The following is a 22,409-nucleotide window of genomic DNA, read 5'->3' on the forward strand; positions in this document are numbered from 1 at the left end:
GGAAACCAGTCAGGATAATGCAAATGACAGTCTAAGCAAAGATCACAGACCGCTGGAGAGGGAAAGAATGGAATACAGAAGAAAATCTTGAGATCAGACAGTGGAGCTTATGAATAATTGATATTACTATTGATATGAGAATATATCTTTCCAAGAAAAAATAAAGTTTTAGGGTTATGGCCAAAATCATCTTTGAATCGTATCCTTAACTCAGTATCCTTCCCTCTGTCATTACTGTTTTAGTCAGATGAATTTAATGCAAATCCATTCAGGAATATTTCTAGACACTTACATATAAATGAAGCTCTCTGGGAGATAGAGTACTTTAGGAGGCTTTTAAAACATGTATCATGGCATAACGCATAAATTATTACACATTCTTTTTTAACTGAATAATAGTTATCTTCACTCTTAACTGTTGAAATTATTAGGCATCATGACCATCTCTGATTAATTATCAGAATAAGAAAAACTATGAACTCTGTATTTTTTCCTCTTGCATAAAAAAATGTTTTTATGCCTCATCATTCAAATGACTCTTTCTGACTGATAATGTATCAAAAAGCAGAATTGTCAAATCAAGTAAATTTCTTACTTTTATGGGATATCCCAAAAAGGTTGCACAATTTTATAACTTTGACAATTTTGATTAAGAGCAAGTCTTTTTCTCAGCATGCAATTTTATTAAATCTTACAATTCTATCCCACATAATGGGTACAAAATATTTTATCATTAAAAAACATGTAACTACTGAAAAGGACTTTATTACACATTTGTTTACAATTGTATTTATTCTTTTAAGTCACTATTCATATTTTGGCAGACTTTTTATTAGATCACCTAATATCTTTCTTATTTATTTGTATTTCCAATTCTAAACTGTTTTCAGTAACATAGATTTCAAATATTACCCCATTCTGGGACACTTCTTTTTTTCCCTCATCTTTTCATCCTCTGTATGTTGTATGTGATTATTCTATAGAAATTTTTTGCTGCTTTTTTATATTTATAAAAAGCTTAACATAAAATCTAACCTCTTAACAAGATTTTAAATTGTTAACTGTAGATAGACACGCCGTCATGCAGAAAATCGCTAGACTTTGTTCATTTGCACACTCATTAAGAAGTTCCCTGTGCCCCTCTCCTCACAGCTGCTGGCAACCACAATTCTCCTCCCTGTTTCTCTGAGTTTATTGATAAACCTCATGTAAGTGGAATCATGTGGTATTTGTCTCTGTCACAGGTTTACTTCACTTAGCATGCTGTCCTTGTCGACGTCAACCCATGCCACAGCGTCAGGCAAGATTTCCTTCATCTGTAAGGCTGAATGGCCTTCCATTGTTTGTGTAAACCATGTATTATTTATGCAGCTTTCCATTCATGGTCTTTGAGTTGTTTACATATCTTGACTATTGTGAATAATGATACAATAAATTTGGGATAGCAGATAACATATGAGATCCTGATTTCTATTCTTTTGGGTAAATGCCAGACTGGAATATATGGTAATTCTATCTTTAATTGTTTTTTTTTTTTTGAGGAATCATCATACTGTTTTCCATAGTATCTACACTATTTGACCTTCCCACTCAAGTGTGAAAACATTTTAATTCATCCACATCTTCACCAGCCCTTGCTATCTTTTGGCTTGGGCTTTGTCCTTTTTATCACAGGTGTAAGGTGATATCTGATTATGGCTTTGATTTGTATTTCCCTGGTGGTTAGTCCTGCTGGATGTCTTTTATATACCTTTTTCCCATTTTTGGAGAAACATTTTTCCTTTTATAAATTGGATTCTTTGAATTTTGTGATTAAGTTGTAGGAGTTCCTTATATGTTTTGGTTATTAATCCCTTATCAGACGTATGGTTTGCAAATATTTTCTCATTCTATAATTTGCCCTTTCATTCTGCTGATTATTTCCTTTGTTGTGCATAAGATTTAACTTTGATGCTGTCAAATTTGTCCAATTTTGCTTTTGTCACTTGTGTTTTTGGCACCATCAACAAGAAAGCTGATTCTAACATCATGAATTTTTTTTCCCTGATTTTCTTCTAATTTACTTGTGGTATGTTTTCTTTTATACATAGTTCAAATGCTTTTAATTTCTCTGATTATTTCTCCTTTGACCCATTGAGTATTTAGAAATGTATTGTTTAAATTCCAGATTTCTTGTTATTAAGGATCTCTAAATTTGTTTTATTATTGCTAGAGACAGACTGACATGATTCAATGTTTTAAAATTTATTGAGGTTTATTTATCATCTAACCTTTCGTCTATCATAAAGAATGTGTGTATCCGACAAATTTTATATTTAGTTTGTAATGTTATTTATGACTTGCATTTTCTGGCTGATTTTCTATTTTTTTATTAGTTATTGATACAAAGTAGGACAAACTGTGAGGCTTTTACTTTGGGAAATTTGTGAGAATTGGTGAGTAGTAATGCCACCAACTCACTTAGAAAACCATAATATGTTTCATTTTTGCCATTATGATTTTCCACCACTGTCTCCTGAGGAAGCTGGAAGAGGTTTTAAGATGCATGTGTTAATATTTGGTTTTGTTTAATTTAAAATGCATGGGATATCAAAAGTAGTATTATCTTATATCAGCTATAAGATAATCAAGGGGGATATATTTGTGCTTCATCAATTTAAAGAGTCGATGAGAGTAGATAAACCACCTATAAAAAAAAAAGAAAGTCAAAGAACAATCCCTTAGAAACCAATGTATAAATTGGAGGGGACACAGCAAGTTGAGCAAATGTGAATACTGAGAGGCAGAATTCAGAAGAAAGTAGATTCATAGTAGCCAAAACTCATTAAGAAATAGATCAGTTTAGGAAAAATGAGAGCCCCTTAATATAGTATAAAGGAGGAAATGGTGGCCTTAAAGAGAAGAGTTAACGTGAACTGAAACATGGGTGTGTTAAGGCAGCACAGAAGTCAGATTGCCTGGGATTGAAAGAAATAGATCTGCTTATATGAGAATAAAACCTCTTCTCAGGTGTTTGATATCCAGGGAGGGAGATAAGTGAGAAACCACAAGGAAAATCAGGATGAAGGGAAAATGAGAAAGACAACCTAGCAGGGGAAAATCTTTTGAGGACAACCGGAAGAAAAGCTCTAATACACGGTGTGACTGGGGTGTAGATACTAGAATGCATGTGGGTATAGGGGGGAGTGTACGTGGGCGGGAGAGGAAGAGACAATCTGTTTTAGAAAGATTCATGAAAATATATCATAACATAAAATAAATCTTTTTATTCAGTTTTCAGATTCTAGAGCTCAAAGTTAAATCCTGAGCTATGTCAACATTCCCCAACCAGGCAGCCTCCAATAGCAGCATTTCAATGGACCCCAACTTCCTGCTGGTGGGCTTGCCAGGCTTGTCAGCTGTACCCTCCTTATGGACAATACCCCTCATCACTGTCTACCTTCTTTCTGCCCTGGGGAATGGCACCATCCTCTGGATCATTGCCCTGGAGCCCACCCTCCACCGTCCAATGTACTTCTTCCTCTTCCTGCTTAGTTTGTCTGATGTTGGCTTGGCCACATCCCTGATGCCCACCCTGTTGGGTCTTGCTCTTGCTGACGCTCATGCTGTCCCTGCCTCAGCCTGCCTCCTACAGATGTTCTTTGTCCACGTCTTTTCTGTCATGGAGTCCTCTGTCTTGCTGGCCATGGCCTTTGACCGTGCGCTGGCCATCTGCCGCCCTCTCCACTACCCAAGACTTCTCACTAATGATGTCATTACCAAAATCGGCCTGGCCATTGTTTTCCGATGCCTGGGTCTCCACTTACCGCTGCCATTTCTTCTGGCCCGCATGCCCTACTGCCGCCCACAGGTTCTGACCCATTCGTATTGCTTGCACCCAGATATGGCCCGTCTAGCCTGCCCAGGAGCTCGGGGTGCAGTCTACAGCTTCTTTGTGGTCCTGTCAGCCATGGGGTTGGACCCCCTCCTTATTTTCTTCTCCTATGGCCTAATTGGCAGGGTGTTGCAAGGTCTGGGATCCAGTGAGGATCGCTGGAAGGCTGGCCAAACCTGTGCCACCCACCTCTCTGCTGTGCTGTTCTTCTATGTGCCCATGATCCTCCTGGCACTCATCGACCGTCTGAGGGTGCCAATCCCACAGGCTGCCCATACTCTACTCTCCTATGTCCATTTCCTGCTTCCTCCATTGATGAACCCTATTCTCTATAGTGTGAAGATGAAGGAGATTAGAGAGAGAATATTCAAGAGGTTGCAGCCCAGGAAAGTGGGTAGTTCTCATTGACAAAGATATCTCGCCACATCAAAGGTGCATGGTTACCTGATACAGAGGTGTCCCTGACTGAGAACTCATGTATAAAATGGACTTCCAGTTACACACAATCTCCTCTCCATGATGGTATCTGCTTGTCCCTAGAAGTGTGTGCATTTGTATATTGGTGAAAGCACACAAGCCTCAGAATCTCAGCAGTCCACCCCTTAGCACCCTACAGATCAATGGCATAGACAGGGCCAGAATCAAGAACATGTATTGTTATTTTGTTTTTATTAATTTCCCCACCACATCAATTCCCTAATAACTGAGGAAGTTAGAGGAGGTATGCAGCTACATAGCAAAGAAAAGAGAAAACAGAAGCTTCCCCACCCAACTGGATGGGGGCCTTCAGTTAATGCTGGAACTTCACAAAAATATAGATTCTGTCTTATCCACAGTGACTGGGTGAATGAGGAAGATACACATAAGAATCTGCACACTAAGAGCTATGCTGTACAACTCTGATCAGGCAATGAAAAGAAGAGGGAAATAATTTTTTTTTCATCCTTTGTTAGTTTACAAAATGCTAGTGTAATATTTAATATATGTGTACATTTGTAATTCAAATTTCAAATAGTTTAGGAAAAATAGAATAAAGATTACCCTAAGTTATCATCCAAATGTAGCCATACTTATTTTATTAGTATATGCTCATAAAAGTAAAGTTTTCTATAGAAGGAATATTACATATAGTAGATCAAATTTTGGGTCTTAGTTCTTTACTTTCTGGTAGTGGTGTTAGACACCTCCAACCACATCACAGGGGTCACAGTGGGCAGATTGTATTTCTCTTCACACTCATTTTTGAGCTGTTCTGTGAGTAGCACTTCCTCTGTGCTATAAGTAGTGCATACCCTACGTAGTAACTGTCCCTTCAACCTGCCCCCAGAAGGAGTCCCAACCAAACCAACAACCCGGAGCCAAACCAACAACCCAGAGCTAGTGCCAGCTGACTGGAAACTTAAAGCAAAGTCATCACACCAAAACAGCCTAGAGCAAGGCAATCTCTTGTTCATCAACCTGATGGACAGCGAGTATTACAGTAAATGCTGCTGTTGTAAGCAACAGAGTTTGTGATTCATGTGCAGCAAGAGTGGACTAGCAGTATAATGAAATCTATTCTGTACCATAATTTCTTCATTTTTTCCTTTATGCCCTAAATTATTAATACATGTATGTGAAGAGCATGCTTTGTATAACAAAAGCTGAATATTATATAAATTTTTCTACATCTTGTTTTTCTTATGGTAGAAATCCCACCAATGTAAGTATGGATATAATTCATTCAAATGGTCATAATATCCTATGGAATAGATGGCAACTTATTTATCTATTTCCTAGGAATGGGTATTGGAAATTGTCCTCAGTTTTATGCCTCTCAGAACAACGCTATAATAGCCATTTTTTAATAGCTCTTCATGTGAATTATGCTTTTATTTCTGTAAGATCTCTAGGTGATCACTGCTGGCTTCACAGCATTGTAATTTTTTTATTTCAGTATGTATTTGTGGATTTTTTCCCCCAAAGGCTGTATAAGTTCATATTTCTATCCTTTGTGCCTTTTTCTTCCATACCCATCAAAATTCACTGTTACCACTATTTTTTAAAATTTCCATCAATTTTGCTAGTGAGAATTATCTCATTTTATTTTATGGTGAATTTCCCTATTAAGTAAGTGTCTCTTATATGTCTTCTGATTATTTTGTTTCCTCTTACATGAATAGTGTCCTCAAATTACCTTCAATTTGAAGAATGGATTGATTACATCAACTCAATAAATTTGATTTTTTATATTCTACTAAATTTTGCAAGAACTGGGCCTGCCTGGTGGCACAAGGGGTTGTGGCAACCTATGAAACTGTCTGCAGCCACTGCAGCATGAGTTCGATCCCCAGGCAGGGAGCTACCCACATGGCGCAGCAGACCTCTCCAGCCTTACCCCTTGCTCCCCTCAGCAGTGTATTTTTGTCAGTCCACCTGTTCTGTTCCCCACTCTGTCTCTGGTGAATCCACTCACCGCACCCCCACATACACTTCTGGCCTGTACCCTGTCCTTGTATGCATAAATAAATAAATCTTTAAAAAAAATTTGTAAGAGATCCTAATTTCACGCATTTAACAATGTAGTGTTTTCTTTGGTCTTGCCTAGGCAGCCAAATTTTAAGAAAATATAGATAGTTTATATACTCAAATCCACCTTTATTTTTCTTCACAATTTTTTTATGTCGCTTTTTTAAAAAGTATCTTTTACTTCTGTGTTCTATATATAGTCTATTATGTTTTTCTGTTAAAATTTCCATACTAGTTTTAATTTTATGTTTCTGTATCAAAAGCCTAAATTTATATTACTCAAAGGTGAATATGTACTAGTGGCAAAATCATCTATTAAGCACATTCTCTTTTTTCTTTTAAAGATTTATTTTTTTTAATTTGAGCAATATTTCTGTTTTTATTTTCCTATAATCTAACATAAGGTAGGAAAAATGTCCAAAAAGCTGATTTTGGAAATAGGAACATGCTCTATTTGTTGACATTTCAAGCACGAGACAATAATGCACATATATTCTTTATAAAATGGAGAGAAACTTATGAAAAGCATGAAGAATGTCTTGGCATCAATCAAAAAAGAAACTGCAAACATCAAGGAAAAAAATTGTTCCCAAAGAATAAAAAATTGGTCAGGAAAGCACATGCCAGATTTTAGCAACATGTATTGATATGTTTGTCTATATAGAGACTTTCAGAGAAAACTTTGTGCTCCAAGGATTTTATATCCTGCCAGGTTGTCATTTACCTGTAAGGAAGCAGCCAAAGACATTGCTGTTTTCTATGGACTTGAATAATATTTCTAATTTTTTTTTAATATATACTGAACCTATGTGGATTTGCCCACTTACCACATCAAAAAAAAAAATGACAAAAGAGTTATTATGAATGTAAGTTAATAAATAACTAGTATCCAATACAGGAAATACAGGAAAGTGAAATCTCTGTGGCCAAGATGCATGATGTACACCCAAAAGAAAAGTAAGACACCAAGGATACTAGGGCCCTTGGGCATCTACCAGAATGTTACTGTGATATTCCCTACAATGCTGCCTGGAAAGTTACTGGCCATTAACAAAACAGCAAAATGTCAAATTTTTATACTTTAAGAAATTAAATCAAATTGCTAAACAATTGATATAACAATGAAACTAAAAAGCAAATTATAAAATATGTATAATATACATACTGTTGGCTTCATAAAATGTGTTTGGAAGCATTTCCTCTTTCTCAATCTTTTGGAAGAGTTTGAGAAGGATAGGTAGTAGTACATATTTGAAGGTTTGGTAGATCTCACTAGTGGAACCATTGGGAACTAGGTTTTTGTTTTTGGGGAGACTTTCGATTACTCTTTCAACTTATTTGCTTGTAATTGGTCTTCTGTTTTTTTTTTTTTTTATCTCTACCTGATTCAGTCTCTGATACCAAAAGCAGGTGAGGGCATCAAACTCATGCCCTTTGAGTCATACTGTTGCTCCAGTATGAGAAAACATTTCTCCAAATCTATCAATATAAGTACATGGTTTTCATTTTGAAAACTTGGAGGAGGCAAGTCCAGTACATCCACTGCCTTCATTCTGCCACCATCTTGCCTGATTTGTTTTTTCTCTTTTGCTTTTCTGCTATTCTTATTTTGAGAACACATATTTTCAGAAAGAAGAGAGACATGCAAATGATCCTCACTCAAGGGAAAACCTTAGACAATTTCCCTGCTTTGAAGATCTATGGCCTCACAGGAAATGTCATCTCTGCTCATTTGGATTCTGTGATTTCTCAAAATCATCCAAAACAAGAAATGTCTGAGAAACTGTCACACCAGGTGGAGCCTGAGGAGATGTGATAATTGAATGAATGTGATGTCCTGAAGGGAATCCAGGAAGGAGCTGCGTCATCAAGGCCAAGTTCCTTCTTTCTCATTAAGATTTCGCCTGGGTTTCTATCTTGTTTGTTTCATTTGAAACATGTTTCTCCGTGTCTGCATTTTGCTTGGCTTTGGTCCCTCTTGTGCAGGAGAGGAAGGCACCTCAGCCTGGAAGGTCCCCGAAGCTCACGGCGCTTCCCAGGGGAGCTCTGGCTGTCTCCCCGTGTCAAGGTCCAAATAGCCCATTTTATTTTTAAAAGTTCCCTAAAGATTTATTTTTATTTATTTATACAAGCACTGGGTACAGTCAGAAGTGTGGGAGGGTGAGAGAATTCACCAGAGCCAGAGGGGAGAGCAGAACAGGCAGATGGCAAAGAAATACACTGCTGAGGGGAGCAGCGGGCGGCAGGAGAGGTCTGCGCACCATGTGGCACCCTCGCCCAGCGGCCTGGGATCGAACCGGCGCTGCAGAGGTTGCGGGTAGCTTCGCAACCCAGGGCTCAACCGCCGCGCCACTGGGGAGGCCCACCTTCTCTTTTTTCTTAGTGAAATAAAATGCTGTGTACGCTACCATGTGTGTGTACTGTTTTACATATTTTAATGAATCTTGATATATATGAATGTCATATATATGACCCAAAAATATATGGTAACTGTTTTGCTCTTCTTAATATATATTTTATATATTTTGATAAAATTACTACCTTTACTAAAATTTATTTTCATGTGATTTTTAAATGTATGATTCTGTTGCTATTATAAAGAAAACATTTCTCCAAATCTATCAATATAAATATTGCTAGATAGATAAGTTGTTTTTATTGTTCATTAATATATTATTAAATTATATACATTTTACCAAGTTATATGCATTATAAAGGGTTTTTAATTTTTGGATTTTATTTGTATACAGCACATTTAAGTAAAAATAGATGACTGGTAATTTTTCTTCATCATACACATTCTTCATTCTCTTGTTTTAATTCACTAAAATCTTCAACCCATCAAAAAGGATTGAGTTAAAAAGCATTAATGTTTCACCTGTTAGAACAATGGTTGGCTGCTAGATGTTCAGGTAAACTTTGTAACATTTAAGTAATTTATATTCCCATTTTTATATATAGTTAGCTTACTTAGAAAAACCTACCAAACACCTTTTTCAGCATCTACTAATAAAACCATAACACTCTGCTTTATAATATTGATAAGTTTTCTGATATTGAAACATCCTTGTTCTTTTGTGATTACAGAAGAATGCATTTTAAATGAAAAGTAAAAAATAAATCCACTTATTGTAGAATCAAAACATATAATCACACATTCAAATATATTCCATGATGCCAGACTGGTTATGTCATCATGATATATAAGGTTTCCCCGTGAGATGTGGAAATGCATTATAGCTGTGCAGAGGGTAGTGTCTCCAGATTCCAGTTCTGCCAATGCTCAGCACTCATCAGCTTCTCTGGTAGCTACAGAGTTTGGAGAATTGAAACCTTCCTGTGGAAGTTCTTTTCATTCATATATATATATATATATATATATATATATATATATATATATGATGTATGTATATAATGTCAGACGCTGGGAAAATTCATGTGTTACCATATCTGTGAAATTTGAATCATTATGATGGGCAGGGCAAAGCATAAGGTCCAAAAAGCACAAATAAATGATATGAATAGTTGTTTTAGAATCCCATGGCACCATCACTGTTATATGAATGTTTCCCATTAATTCACTTCTCCAATCTCACAGGAAGAGGAGGAAAATATTCAGGCTTGGTTCATGGATGGATCGATGAGCAAGTTGGGCTAAACCCAAACAGAATGCAATGGTAAAATAACCCCAAACAAGGAAGGTTGGCCATAAAAAAATAGTGAAGGAAATTTTTCATGGTGAGCTGAATCCTCGGTTGTTAACTTTGTGTGGAAAAGGCTGTCTGAGGCACATGGGTATTTATGAGTTTCTGTGCTTTGCTGAAAGGATTGGATCTCTGGTTAGGAGATGGAACTGGCAACCTTGAAAGAAGGGAGTTGCAGAAGTTGTATGTGAACTGCATATTGATAGGACACAAGAGTGAAAATCTTTGTGTTTCCTGCTAGTAACTACCAATCAGCCTTCATCTGAGAGGAGGAACTCAACCAGCAGGTAAAAAGAAACTGTGCATAGGTGTCAGTTTGCCTTGACCTCACTACTTGTCCAGTGATTCCAAAGACGGAATTATAATGGTAGCAATTAAAGTAGAACATAAGTCAAAAGTATGAATTCCCTTTTACCAAGTCTCATTTTGGGAAAACCATGTGATCCTCATTGCTGGGATATTAGTAATGTTATTACCAACTTTCAGTATTCAGCTAGTAGCGACAGTAACTGATTCCAAGCACTCGATATAGCATTTGTATTTACATTGGATATGCTTCTACATATAATAAAGAACAAAATAACTCTAATTACATAAGATTAAATGTTGCATTATATTGATGTGTAATTTATGATTCACTCTATAAAATGCCTATTTTGGAAACATGCAGAGAATTAAGGGTGTTAAGAAATGTCCAATAAATTAAAAAGATTTTGTATATCATCCAAAGAGAACAACTGACTTATTAACATACTTCCCCACATTAAATCTGACTTTTAAAATTGTTTGCAGTCTGCGTGAATATATTATCCGGGTCTCATATTATTGCAAATATAAATAGCTGTTTACATACATTATTTCACTTTCTCTTGAAACAAAATCCTAATTTAGGTGGTATCAATATGAACTTCCTGATAAGGAAACTAAGCAATGTCATACAACCTATAAGTTGCATAGTCTGAGGCACTGAGGCATGTGTAGGCACTATGGGGATAATTACCCCATTCTACCAAAGTACTCATTCATGAGTGGCTATATCTCTACTCTGATATAGCTAATTTTTAGATCCGGCGCTGCTTCTGAGTTAAAATCTTGACAATAGCCTTTCGAATCTGCTTAGTCTTCACACTGTAGATGACAGGATTGAGCACAGGAGGGATGAGGAGGAAGACATTGGCCATGACAGTGTGGACAAATGGGGGTGCCGAATGGATATAGCGATGAACAAGAGATAAGCTGACAAGAGGAATGTAGAAGATGGCTACAGCAATGATGTGGGATATGCAGGTGTTGAAGGCTTTCTGCCGTCCCTCTGAGGAAGCGATGCTGAGGACAGATCGAATGATCAGGACATAGGAGAGCAAGATACAAGGGCAGTCAAACCCTGTTGTGGAAAAGAGTGCAAACAGACCAAGGATGCTGTTGATTCTGTTGTCTGAGCATGAGAGTTGAATGAGATCAACATGGTAGCAGTATGAATGTGAAAGGACCAAGGAACTGCAGAAGGACAGCTTCTTGACAAAGAGCACAACTGGTAACATGACGGCAACATTCCTTATCGACAAGCTCACCCCTATCTGGGCAATCCTGGCATTGGTGAGGACAGTTGTGTATCTCAGTGGGTCACAGATGGCCACAAAATGATCAAAGGCCATGGCCAGCAGAACACCAGACTCCATAAATGTAAATCCATGGAGGAAGAACATCTGTGCAATGCAGGCATTTATGTTTATCTCTCGGGCTTCAAACCAAAAGACTCCAAGCGTCGTGGAAAGTGTGCACAGGGACAAGCTCAGGTCTGTGGCTGAAAGCATAGAGAGGAAATAATACATAGGCTCATGCAGACTCTGCTCACAAGGACCACAAACAGGATCATGCTGTTCTCAGTGAGGGCGATGACATACAGGAGACAAAAAGGGATGGAGATCCAGACCTGGGCTGCTCTCAGGCCTGGGATACCCGTCAGGAAGAAGGTCAGAGGCTGAGCATTGGTATTATTGAGGATCAACATAAGGAAGGACTGAGAAGACAGTGATATTGGAATAATTGACCATAACACATAATAAATATATATATATAATGTCTCACTTACATCTTCCTGGCACTCTGGGATTCATTGAATAACAATTACTGATTCTCTGAGAACTTTGGTATTTTCTGACTTTTCTGGTGTATGCAAGCTATTCTCTCTGACTCTCTTTATTTCTCATTTGTAGAAAAAGACCACTCTGAATTATTTCACAGGAGATTTCCAAAAGTTTGTAATGTTCTTTGGTAGCAGCAAACATCACCATTAAATTTCCGCCTGTTAATAAAATTTCTCAGAATCTCTAAACTTTATCATGAAAATTTTGGTTTCCAGTACTTGTTAAATAAATTATTGATACTAAAATAAAGCAGTGAAGGGCCTCCTTGGTGGTACAGGGGTTAAGACTCAGAGCAATCAAGCTATCACCAGCCACTGCAGCATGAGTTCTATCCCCAGCCAGGGAGCTGACCCACATGGCGCAGCAGACCTCTCCTGACTTGCCTGCTGGTCCCCTCAGCAGTGTATTTCAATCAGACTGCCTGTTCTGCTCCCCACTCAGTCTCTGGTGAAACTTCTCACACCCCCGCACCTCTGACCTATACCCAAGTTCTTGTATGCATAAATAAATAAATCTTTTTAAAAAAAAAAAGTATCTTACCAGTTCTTATATCTTTGTCTTTCACCCATGAAATTTCAAATGAATATCTGAAAGCAATCTGTTTTCCTGCTTCCTAAAGTTAGGGCCTCCTTCTGGAGTTTGCCTCTTAGGTTTCACACAGGTAAATAAATTCAAAATGTTTAAAATCACACTGAACATTCCCACTATAGTTGTTCTTACTCCTATATATTTTGCATAAAGAGTAACCAATAATCTGTCAAAACTCTGGAAATTATTCTACACTTTTTAAAATCTTTTGTCACCACTCCCAATCAATTACCAACTCTTTTCTATTCAACCACTAATATCAAGTAACTGTTATTCTTCTTCAACCTTTTCTTTTATTTAACACAAAATATTCTCTTTCAGATCATCATGCTGTATACCTGGACTATTAACACACAAAGTTATTATTATGAATATAAAAAGGCTTTAAAGCTAGAACAGTATCACTTATTGAGCATTTTTCTGTGCCAGAAAAATACAAATTAGAAAAACAATCTTTCATATTGAATATAAATGAGAAAAACACATAATAGGACCTGTGAGACAAAACATTGAAGTTCAATGTAGAATATATATTTGTTTGAGAATAAGGACATAAATATTATTTTAATATTTTCAGTATAAGAGGCAGGGGAAATATTTAAATAAATATCAAAAGAAGCAACTAACAAAGATTAAGAAAACACTATTGAATGAGTTAACAATGAAACCAAAGCTGATTATTAAAAAAAAAAAATAGGTGAACTTTTTTCAAGAGTGAAAAGAAATCAAGAAAATTTTAGAAAAATCGTGATCAACAACATGAGAAATTAAAGAGAAAATGAAAGCATAAAGAAATAAAAAATTAAATATAATGAATACCATGCATAAGTACAACAATATATTTGGCACAAATATAAAATGGATAATTCCATAGGAAAACATCAATCATCAAACTAACCGGAGAAATTACATCCAGTGGAGAAAAAATAGCAATGACAGGAAAAACTCCAATAACCAAACCTAAAGAAAAAAAAAAGTATTTCTACTTTTTACAATTTCCAGTAGAGCAGAAGAGAGGTAATTTAAGTAATTTATTTTGTCCTCCAGGGTCATTTGGCAATACCTGGGGGCAGTTTTGTTTGTTGCAAATGGGGAGGGAGAGCTACCGGCATCTCCAGTAGTAATAGTGGGTGAGTGGATGCCAGCGATGCTTACATCCTAAAATGCACATAATAAAAAAGAATTATCCATCCCACAATTTCAGTAAGACTGAGGTTAAGAAATCCTATTCTAGGGCCTCCCTGTGGCCTAGGGGTTAAATCTCAGTGCTATCACCACTAAGGCCTGAGTTTCATCCCTGGTCATGGTGCTAACCCACATATGGAGCAACAGTGCTCCATATGTCTCACCCACTGCTCCCCTCAGCAGTTTATCTCAGGGCCTACACCCTAGTTCTACGGAAAAAAAAAATTCCTATTCTAGAGCACATAAAATTTTGGAAAATTATTCATCAAATTTCTTATGATGACATATGCAACCAACCATTATAAATAACATTTCACCAAGTTAAATGCAACCATATTTTTAAATATTGCACTTTGATAGGATAAATTTTGTCTTACAAATTAAAAAAAATCACTCAACTGAAAATATCAATGTTATCAATAGATTCATATGTTAAAGAATTTTCTCAACAGGAGGGAAAAAAATCAGAAAATTCAATGATAATTCATGGTAAAATTCTTAATATTTAGGAAGAAAATGAGCTTCCCAAATGAAAGGCATCTTCCAGAAATCTGAAGCAAACATACTTGCTAGTGATCTATTAGAAGCATTTCAATTACAATTAGTGAAAAGATAAGGATATTCCTACTAGTCAACATTTTATAGAAGAACAATCTTAGCAAATAAAAAAGGCCAAGTAAATAAAGGGAGGTAATGAAATGAAAACAAACGAAACAAAACAAAAGAATCTTTGTTTAGGTTTTATTTTTTTAAAAAAAAGATTTATTTCTTTGTGCATACAAGAACTGGGGTGTAGGTCAGAGGTGCAGGGGTTGAGAAAATTCACCAGAGACAAAGTGGGAAGCAAAACAGGCAGATCTACTGAAATACACTGCAGAGGGGAGCAGCGGGCAAGACAGAAGAGGTCTGCTGCACCATGTGAGTTAGCTCCCTGGCCGAGGGATTGCAACTCCTGTTGCAGTGGGTGGTGATAGATTGATAGCACTGTTTTTAATCCCTGCACCACCAAAGAAGCCCTTTCATTTAAATTTTAATTGATTTTTTTACCCAAAAAAATCCAAATGACTAGATTACAAACTCTAAAATACTTTGTCTAGCTAGCATCAATACCATAAATTAATGTCTTTTCCTATTAACCAAAAATAATCACTGAGGAAATTTCATAAAAGTGAGGATTATTTACAGTAGCCATACAACCATATGGATCATAAAATGTATTAGAGACTATAAATGGGCAAATATAGTATTATATTGAAAACTACAAAGAGAAAGCATTTGTCCTTTGATAGATCAAAATATGACAAAATAATATTTTACTTAACCAAATGTAATAGTTTTAAAAATACATATCTCTAGAAAATAATAGTAAGATTATGTATGTATATATGTGCATATATATACACAGACATGCATATATATATATATATATAGTTGATGTCAAGGGAAAGAAGCAAAAAAAAAAAAAAACTTGTTTACTAGAAAACAAGGGTACAGAAATTTTCACTTTGAAACAAATACTTGTTTACAAACTTCTCACTGATACCTCATTGCTTTCCAGTAACTTCAGTTTGAGCCTATCACTCTGAAACCCACTTCAAACTATATTCTTCTACCTCTGATTTTTCCATTCTTAACCTCTAAGTAGGAACCTTTTCCCCATTCCTGACTCCTTGCCCTCCAGGTTAGCTCTCAGCATTTCCTGTTCTGTCTCTTCCTACTATCCTAGCACCTTACCTGCCTCCCCTCAGAGGAGCGCTGTCTTTCACGCAGTGCCAGTTGAGTGTGAATATGAGTGGCTCTTGGACCCAGTCTTCTGTAAGGAACCTAAGTAATTGCTAAAAGACCGTTGGGACAGAGATAAAATAATCCCATGAGTAGTGTGACCCTTGGCATGAGAACTACAATTGCCCCAGGAGGCTTGCCACATTAGACCAAAGCAGATCTAAATAATATGTTTACTTTTCCCTTTTAATTAATTGATTTTTATTTTTATAGTTTGATTTCATTATATATATATTTTATATTGTTCTTCCTTTTTGTAGAATGCATGCTTTCTCCTTTCAGGTGAAGTCCCCGCAAAATTCTCATCAACAATTCACCTGTGCACCATCACCATAGTCCCTGGTGTGAGAACACATTCTCTCCCCTGTTTTGATCCCTTTCCCTCCCTCCCCCCAGTGTCTCTGATTAATAGTGGTCTGTTGATTTTGTTTTTTAATTTATTATAATTATTTTTTCCTTGTTTGGTTCCTCTACATTCCTCCTATAAGTGAAACAATCCAATATTTTTCTTTTTTCTTCTGATTTATTTCACTGAGCATGATCCCTTCCAGCTCCGTCCGTGTTGCTGTGAATGGTATGAGTTTATCTTTTTTGATTGCTGAATAGTATTCCATCATGTATATATTCCACATCTTCTTGATCCAGTCATCTATTTCGGAGCATTATTTTCAATGAATATAAGCATTCTGTTTTTCTCCATTAACTTAAGATTCTTTATCCTGTTGTGTAGAATGCAGGCAAGAAGCATCTTCACACTCCTCTCCTCTTCTCTCTCCCCTCCCAAATTCAGTCACTTATTACTGGATTAGATACAAAAAAAAAAATGCATAGTCTTGAGGCTATGATTAAACATTATAATTAGGGACTTAGATTATTTGAATCTTAAAGTGAATAAAATTTTATTGTACTATGATTAAATAATTATTCAGCCCAGAATCCATTTTTTACATGCTTCATTCTCAAATCTTTCTCTCATATTCTATTCAGGACAAAATGCTAATGAGTATATAAGACAAAACAAACAGGTTCCTGTGCAGAACCTGAGAGAGAAGGAGCACTGTGAACACTTTGACAGTTCAGGGTCAGTGAAGAAGGTCTCCATCCTCACACAGTTTCAAAAATAACCATGGCAAGGTCTCCATCAGGAAGTCCTTTTGCCTCTCCAGGTAATCACCCACTCAGAAATGGTAGTAATTGGGATAGCTACTTGCCGAACTGTGAAACTCCAGTAGGTTGTTGAAATCCTCATCATCTACACACTTTGCACACACATCCACATGTATACTCAGTGGTATGTTATCTCACACTAGGGATTGTAGCTCAGAAAATGCCTTTGTAAAGCAAGTATACAGTGGCCTTGCACTTACAGAGCCATATAATCATGTGAAATAGGTGCACTTAATATAAACATTATTTATACTTGCACATATACACAAAATTATGCAGTGATTAGTAACATTCACATGCAAATTCAGTCCATTCATACATATATATTAACATCACTCCCCAATACACATATCAAATATATGACATATCAGTACATTTCACATAGCACAAAATATTCCTTCAATTTAAATATACGTACTAACAAAAAGTATGTGTATATAAGATTACACTCATATAATCTCAGCAACAATCCTTATTGTACATCCATTCAAATCTCCTGACTTTGCATCCATGTACACCAGGGAGACGAAAGTTAGGGGTTAATGCCTCCAGCTTTAGACTATAGTCTCAGAGGAAGCCAGTGTGAGTATGAGGCAGTGGGACTTAGGAGGAGGAGAGAATTAATACTTGTGGGAAGGAAAAGTTCAGAATTTACAAGGACTTTAAATAGGTCCCAATCTGAGCTCTCTACTAAAGCCTGAATGCCAGGAGCCAGTTAGAGCTGCTTAAGGTCAACCAGCATGGTCAGGATTAAATCAGATCTAAGGGTGAGTGGTTCCCTGTGCCCCAGTTATGTCTGCCTTTCCCAGAAAACAGTAGAGTTCATATTGACTCCAAGAAGCTGGACGATAAGGTGTGCACTGGGCAGAATAGTCTGACTCATCGGGGGTCTCAGGTCCACACATCCATGACTGCTGAGCCTCATTCATAGATGGGGAAGACATTCAATATTTGCACTGTGTCATCAGAGGAATCTAGAATAGTAGCAAGACAGCCTCTGCATGATCATGAAGGACCTTAGATAAAACCCCATTCTGCTCCAGAATTATTGTTCTATGCCTTAGTATTAGAAAATCTAAGCAATCAAAATTTCCCTGATTCTATTCCTTATCAATATCTCAGCCCATTTTGCCCTTTAGACTATAGATTCCAACTATACAAACTTACTGATGGACATAACTATTTCCTTGGGCACACTGCTGAATTCAAACCTAGACTTGAAATCTCACTTTCAGCAATGTGAGAACCTAGTTCTCATAACCATATTTCCAAGACAAAAAATTCTCACAAGATAGATTATATTTTGGGGAACAGAAACTGGATGTAGTTCAATGTGTGGTCACTATAGCTATAATACTTGATCTTAATACTTGATCTATAATACTTGACCTATAATCTATAATACTTGATCTTAATTTTGTCTTTATTATGCACTGTGATTACAAGAGTTCTATTCTGAGGGGCAAGAGAGAACATATTTAATAGCAAAGAAGGGGAAAAAGAAAGAATGTTGAGTAAGAAGAGAGCTTATATCATTTTCCCTTCTCCATCCCTGTAGTGAAAGTTTATTTTCATCCCTCAAATCAGCAACAAGGTGATAAACTGTTCTTCCCCTCAGAAATACTATTGGAAAGCATCCATATTGCACAAAAATGACCAAGGATTGCTAATTATCTGTCTATTCCATGATCTCTTGCCTTAACTCTGCATGTGTTGAGTTCATAGATCGTAAGAGAGGAAAAAGCAAAGAAAAACAAACAAAAAAGAGATTGCTGAAAGTCAAGGCACCAGATGTCATGAACAGCCACAGAAATTACAGGAGGAAAGAGAGGCATCTGCCAAGGGCCCCTATCTCCCACTTCTGACTTTGGTCCCAGGTAAGCTCTGCTCCGACATTGTTCTCTATTGTTCAAGAAAGAAAATCTGAGTGCAGAACATAGAGCCAGCACAATGGAATGAGGAAGCTGAAAGGCATCTGTTATAGGAGGTCTCTGGTGTGTGAAAAGGCTTGTGCATATAGATGAATCCATGGAGAAAAACAGTCTTTTGAAAGGGAATACAAAATAAAAGTAGCTAAACCCAGGTTTTTCAACTCCAAAGGAGTTTACGGGGCAGGTGAGTTCTCCAGCAAGTCTCAGGGGCAGAAGACAATAAGGAATCCTAGATAAAGCATCTCATGCCCAGAGATTGCCAAGAGAGTAACTTGAAGACTATTCTAGAGGCAGCCATCCAGTGAAGTTGGAGGGCCTATGGGCTTAAAAACAGACTTACCTGTAATTTAGTATATAATTTGGCAAGTGTCCTTTATGTCTACCTCTGCCACTTTGGGGCAAATAATATGGCAACTGTCCTATAATCAAAACTAACTCAGCATCACTGAATATATTGCTGTAGGCCTGTGATTCAAAGTGTTTTCTAAGTTGGCTTCCTATCCTGAAAAGTTGCCCAAATGGCATAAACATAGAGATGAAGAGGATTTATGGTAAAGGTTAAACAAATCAGTTGGTTTGTCTAAAGATTAGAAGGGAAACACTGATTATGATATTATTTCCAGGATAAATTTCCATTAGCAGATCATACACTTAAAAAAATATTGATTCTTATATAAAACATTAGTCTTGTAGGGCCTCCCCTGGTGGTGCAGCGGTTGAGCGCTGGGCTGTGAAGCTGCCCACAGCCTCTGCAGCTCCGGTTTGATCCCCAGATGCTGGGGAGTGTCCCACATGGTGCGCAGACCTCTCCTGCCACACCTGCTGCTCCCCTTAGCAGTGTATTTCGTCAGTCTGCCTGTTTTGTTCCCCACTCTGGCTCTGGTGAATTCTCTCACCCTCCCGTGCTTCTGACTGTACCCAGTGCTTGTATAAATCAATCAATCAATCTTTTTAAAAAAACCATTAGTCTTGTAGCTGTTGTATGTTCTCACACCCTTTTGAATGGCATAAAAATGAATAAAAAATAGTGTCATCATCTTTAAATGTCACAAATATTTTTTATTAAAATAGTTATAATTATTGTAGTTTACCATTGAATCCAACTGCCCTATTTTTCAGTCGATCCATTCAAAAGATTATAAACAATAATAATGATTTATTTGATTGCTCTCATCTATAGAAAGTAAATTACGTTCTCAATGGAGAGCAAATGCAACAGCCTGTGATGTCGGCTTCAGGGAACAGCTCTTTTCATCCTGATTCCTTCTTCCTGGTTGGGATCCCAGGACTGGAGAATTCTCAGTTTTGGATTGGCTTTCCATTCTGTGCCATGTACATTGTGGCTGTAGTTGGCAATATCATTGTCATTCATATAATCCGAATTGACCACACCCTGCATGAACCCATGTACCTCTTTCTGGCCATGTTGGCTTTCACTGACTTAGTCCTCTCCTCTTCCACCCAACCTAAAATGTTGGCTATATTCTGGTTCCATTCCCATGAGATTGAATATCATGCCTGCCTCATCCAGGTGTTCTTCATCCATGCCTTTTCATCGGTGGAGTCCGGAGTGCTCATGGCTATGGCCTTGGACCGTTACGTGGCCATCTGTTTCCCCCTGCGCCACTCTAGTATCCTGACCCCATCTGTAGTGGGTAAACTGGGGGCAGCTGTGATGATAAGAGGGCTGCTGTGGGTGAGTCCCTTCTGCTTCATGATCTCCAGAATGCCCTTCTGTGCCAACCAGATCATCCCCCAGTCATACTGTGAACACATGGCTGTGCTGAAGTTGTTGTGTGCTGACAGTAGAGTAAACCGTGCGTATGGGCTCTTTGTGGCCTTCTCAGTGGTTGGGTTTGATATTATTGTCATTAGTATATCCTATGTGATGATTTTGAGAACTGTGCTGGGCTTGCCCTCTGGTGAAGCCAGGCTCAAGACTTTTGGCACATGTGCTTCCCATATTGGTGTTATCTTGGCTTTTTATATACCAGCCATGTTTACTTTCCTCACCCACCGCTTTGGACATAATGTGCCCCGAGTGGTACACATCATGTTAGCTAATCTCTATCTACTGGTACCCCCCATGCTCAACCCCATCATCTATGGCATTAAAACCAAACAGATCAGGGACAGGTTTTTTCAAGGGTGTTGTGGAAAAGATCCTTGAACCCAGGTATTCAGTTTCACAACCAACCCCGCTGCCCTACTGTGGATCTGAGGATGAAATCAAAGTTTGTCACAGACCATTAGCTATCACCACCAAGACATCTCTGTGAAAAAGTGGCCCAGAGGCCAGCAAACCTCCAGGACCAACAAGAACAATCTTTAGAACAAGTGTTCTTTTCAGAGATTCGGTTGATAACAGACACTGAGGTGACCTATGGTCATCACAGGAAAATAGTAAAAATCAGCTCATCTATCAAAATAGTGAAGATTTAAACATGTCCTCTTCCACAGACCAGTAAGTTGAAAATTATTCCTATGCTGTTGGTAGACATATAAATTGGTACTCCTTGTTTAAAAGGAGTTTAGAAATGTCCATCAAACAAGTTAAAAAGTGCATATATGTTCCCATTTTAGGAATTTTTTCTAGAAATAGAATTTTTTTAAATAATGTACAAAGACATGCATGGATTCTTTGTTTATACTACAAAAACATTCAAATACTGATTTATATGCCAGGTGAAGCAAAGAACAGTCAAATAGTGTGTATTATTTAACTACTATTAGCAAAATATCTAAGGATGTGAAAAATAATCAAGATATAATATTAAATTAAAAAATTACAATTGCATAAGGGTTAATACTGATTCTTAGGAATGTATGTGTATAGAAAAAGATTCAGGAAATGCATCCAAATGCTAATAAGAGCCACTCTGAATTTTGAGATTTGTATTATTTTAATTTTATTATTTTATTTTAATTTTCTGTTTGCACCTTTGTTGTTTCTTATAGTATCCCAAATTGGGGAAGTTTAGTTTTAATGTAAGGAAACAGTAATTCAAATGAGAACAAAAGCTTATAGAAAATGGAATTCAGTGCCAAAGCCTAGGGGAGTGGAGTGGGCAATCTGAGAGATGAGAGACTCTGGAAAAAATAAGGTTTCAAAAAGTTTGAAAATCTATATGTAAAATTACCCCAGAATCATAAGTTCTAGGAACTAACAATAAGAAATAGCTGAATGTTGGTCTCTTTTCCAAATTTGCTGATTCTTTGATGGCAATCAATTCAGAATGAAGAAATTTTGGAAGAATATGAAAGAAGACTCTTCTGAAGATAACCATATTGTGTGGTGAATGGTAATAAGAAATAACTAGAAACTTTAATAGCATTTATTAATATTCAGTCACCTTTTAAGTTAAAATGCCCATTTTACAGTATTTCAAGTGTTTATTTAGGCTATCTCATACTAATAGATGCTCTGATGGCTAATTTCTATTACTCTCCACTCGCTTACAGAATGCCTGATGCAAAGTAATTGCTCCAGAGATATTTCTTCAGTAGATATTTAATAAGTTCC

General features: G+C 37.0%; 3 protein-coding genes across 3 annotated transcripts in view; 2 read left to right on the forward strand and 1 right to left on the reverse strand.

Moving 5' to 3' along the window:
* Positions 1-3,310: 3,310 nt before the first annotated feature.
* LOC311180187 (uncharacterized protein) overlaps positions 3,311-22,409 on the forward strand; it is a gene marked incomplete at its 5' end in the record, with an annotated part of 44,340 nt that continues 25,241 nt past the window's right edge. Inside the window, one exon of the mRNA XM_084247848.1 lies at positions 3,311-4,264. Within this exon, the coding sequence (XP_084103974.1) occupies positions 3,311-4,264 (954 nt within the window). The remainder of the gene's footprint in view (positions 4,265-22,409) is intronic.
* Positions 11,148-12,097, reverse strand: LOC311182317 (olfactory receptor 51F2-like; the record flags this gene model as incomplete). Its single annotated transcript, XM_084251026.1, is given in 2 exon segments — positions 11,148-11,941; positions 11,944-12,097. Coding segments are annotated over 2 exon segments (948 nt in total).
* OR52R1 (olfactory receptor family 52 subfamily R member 1) lies at positions 20,112-21,056 on the forward strand (the record flags this gene model as incomplete). Its single annotated transcript, XM_084251213.1, has 1 exon — positions 20,112-21,056. The coding sequence occupies one exon, from the start codon at positions 20,112-20,114 to the stop codon at positions 21,054-21,056; it is 945 nt and encodes a 314-aa protein (XP_084107339.1).

This window comes from Talpa europaea (genome assembly GCF_964194135.1).
Source record: "Talpa europaea genome assembly, chromosome: 1".
NCBI lineage: Eukaryota > Metazoa > Chordata > Mammalia > Eulipotyphla > Talpidae > Talpa > Talpa europaea.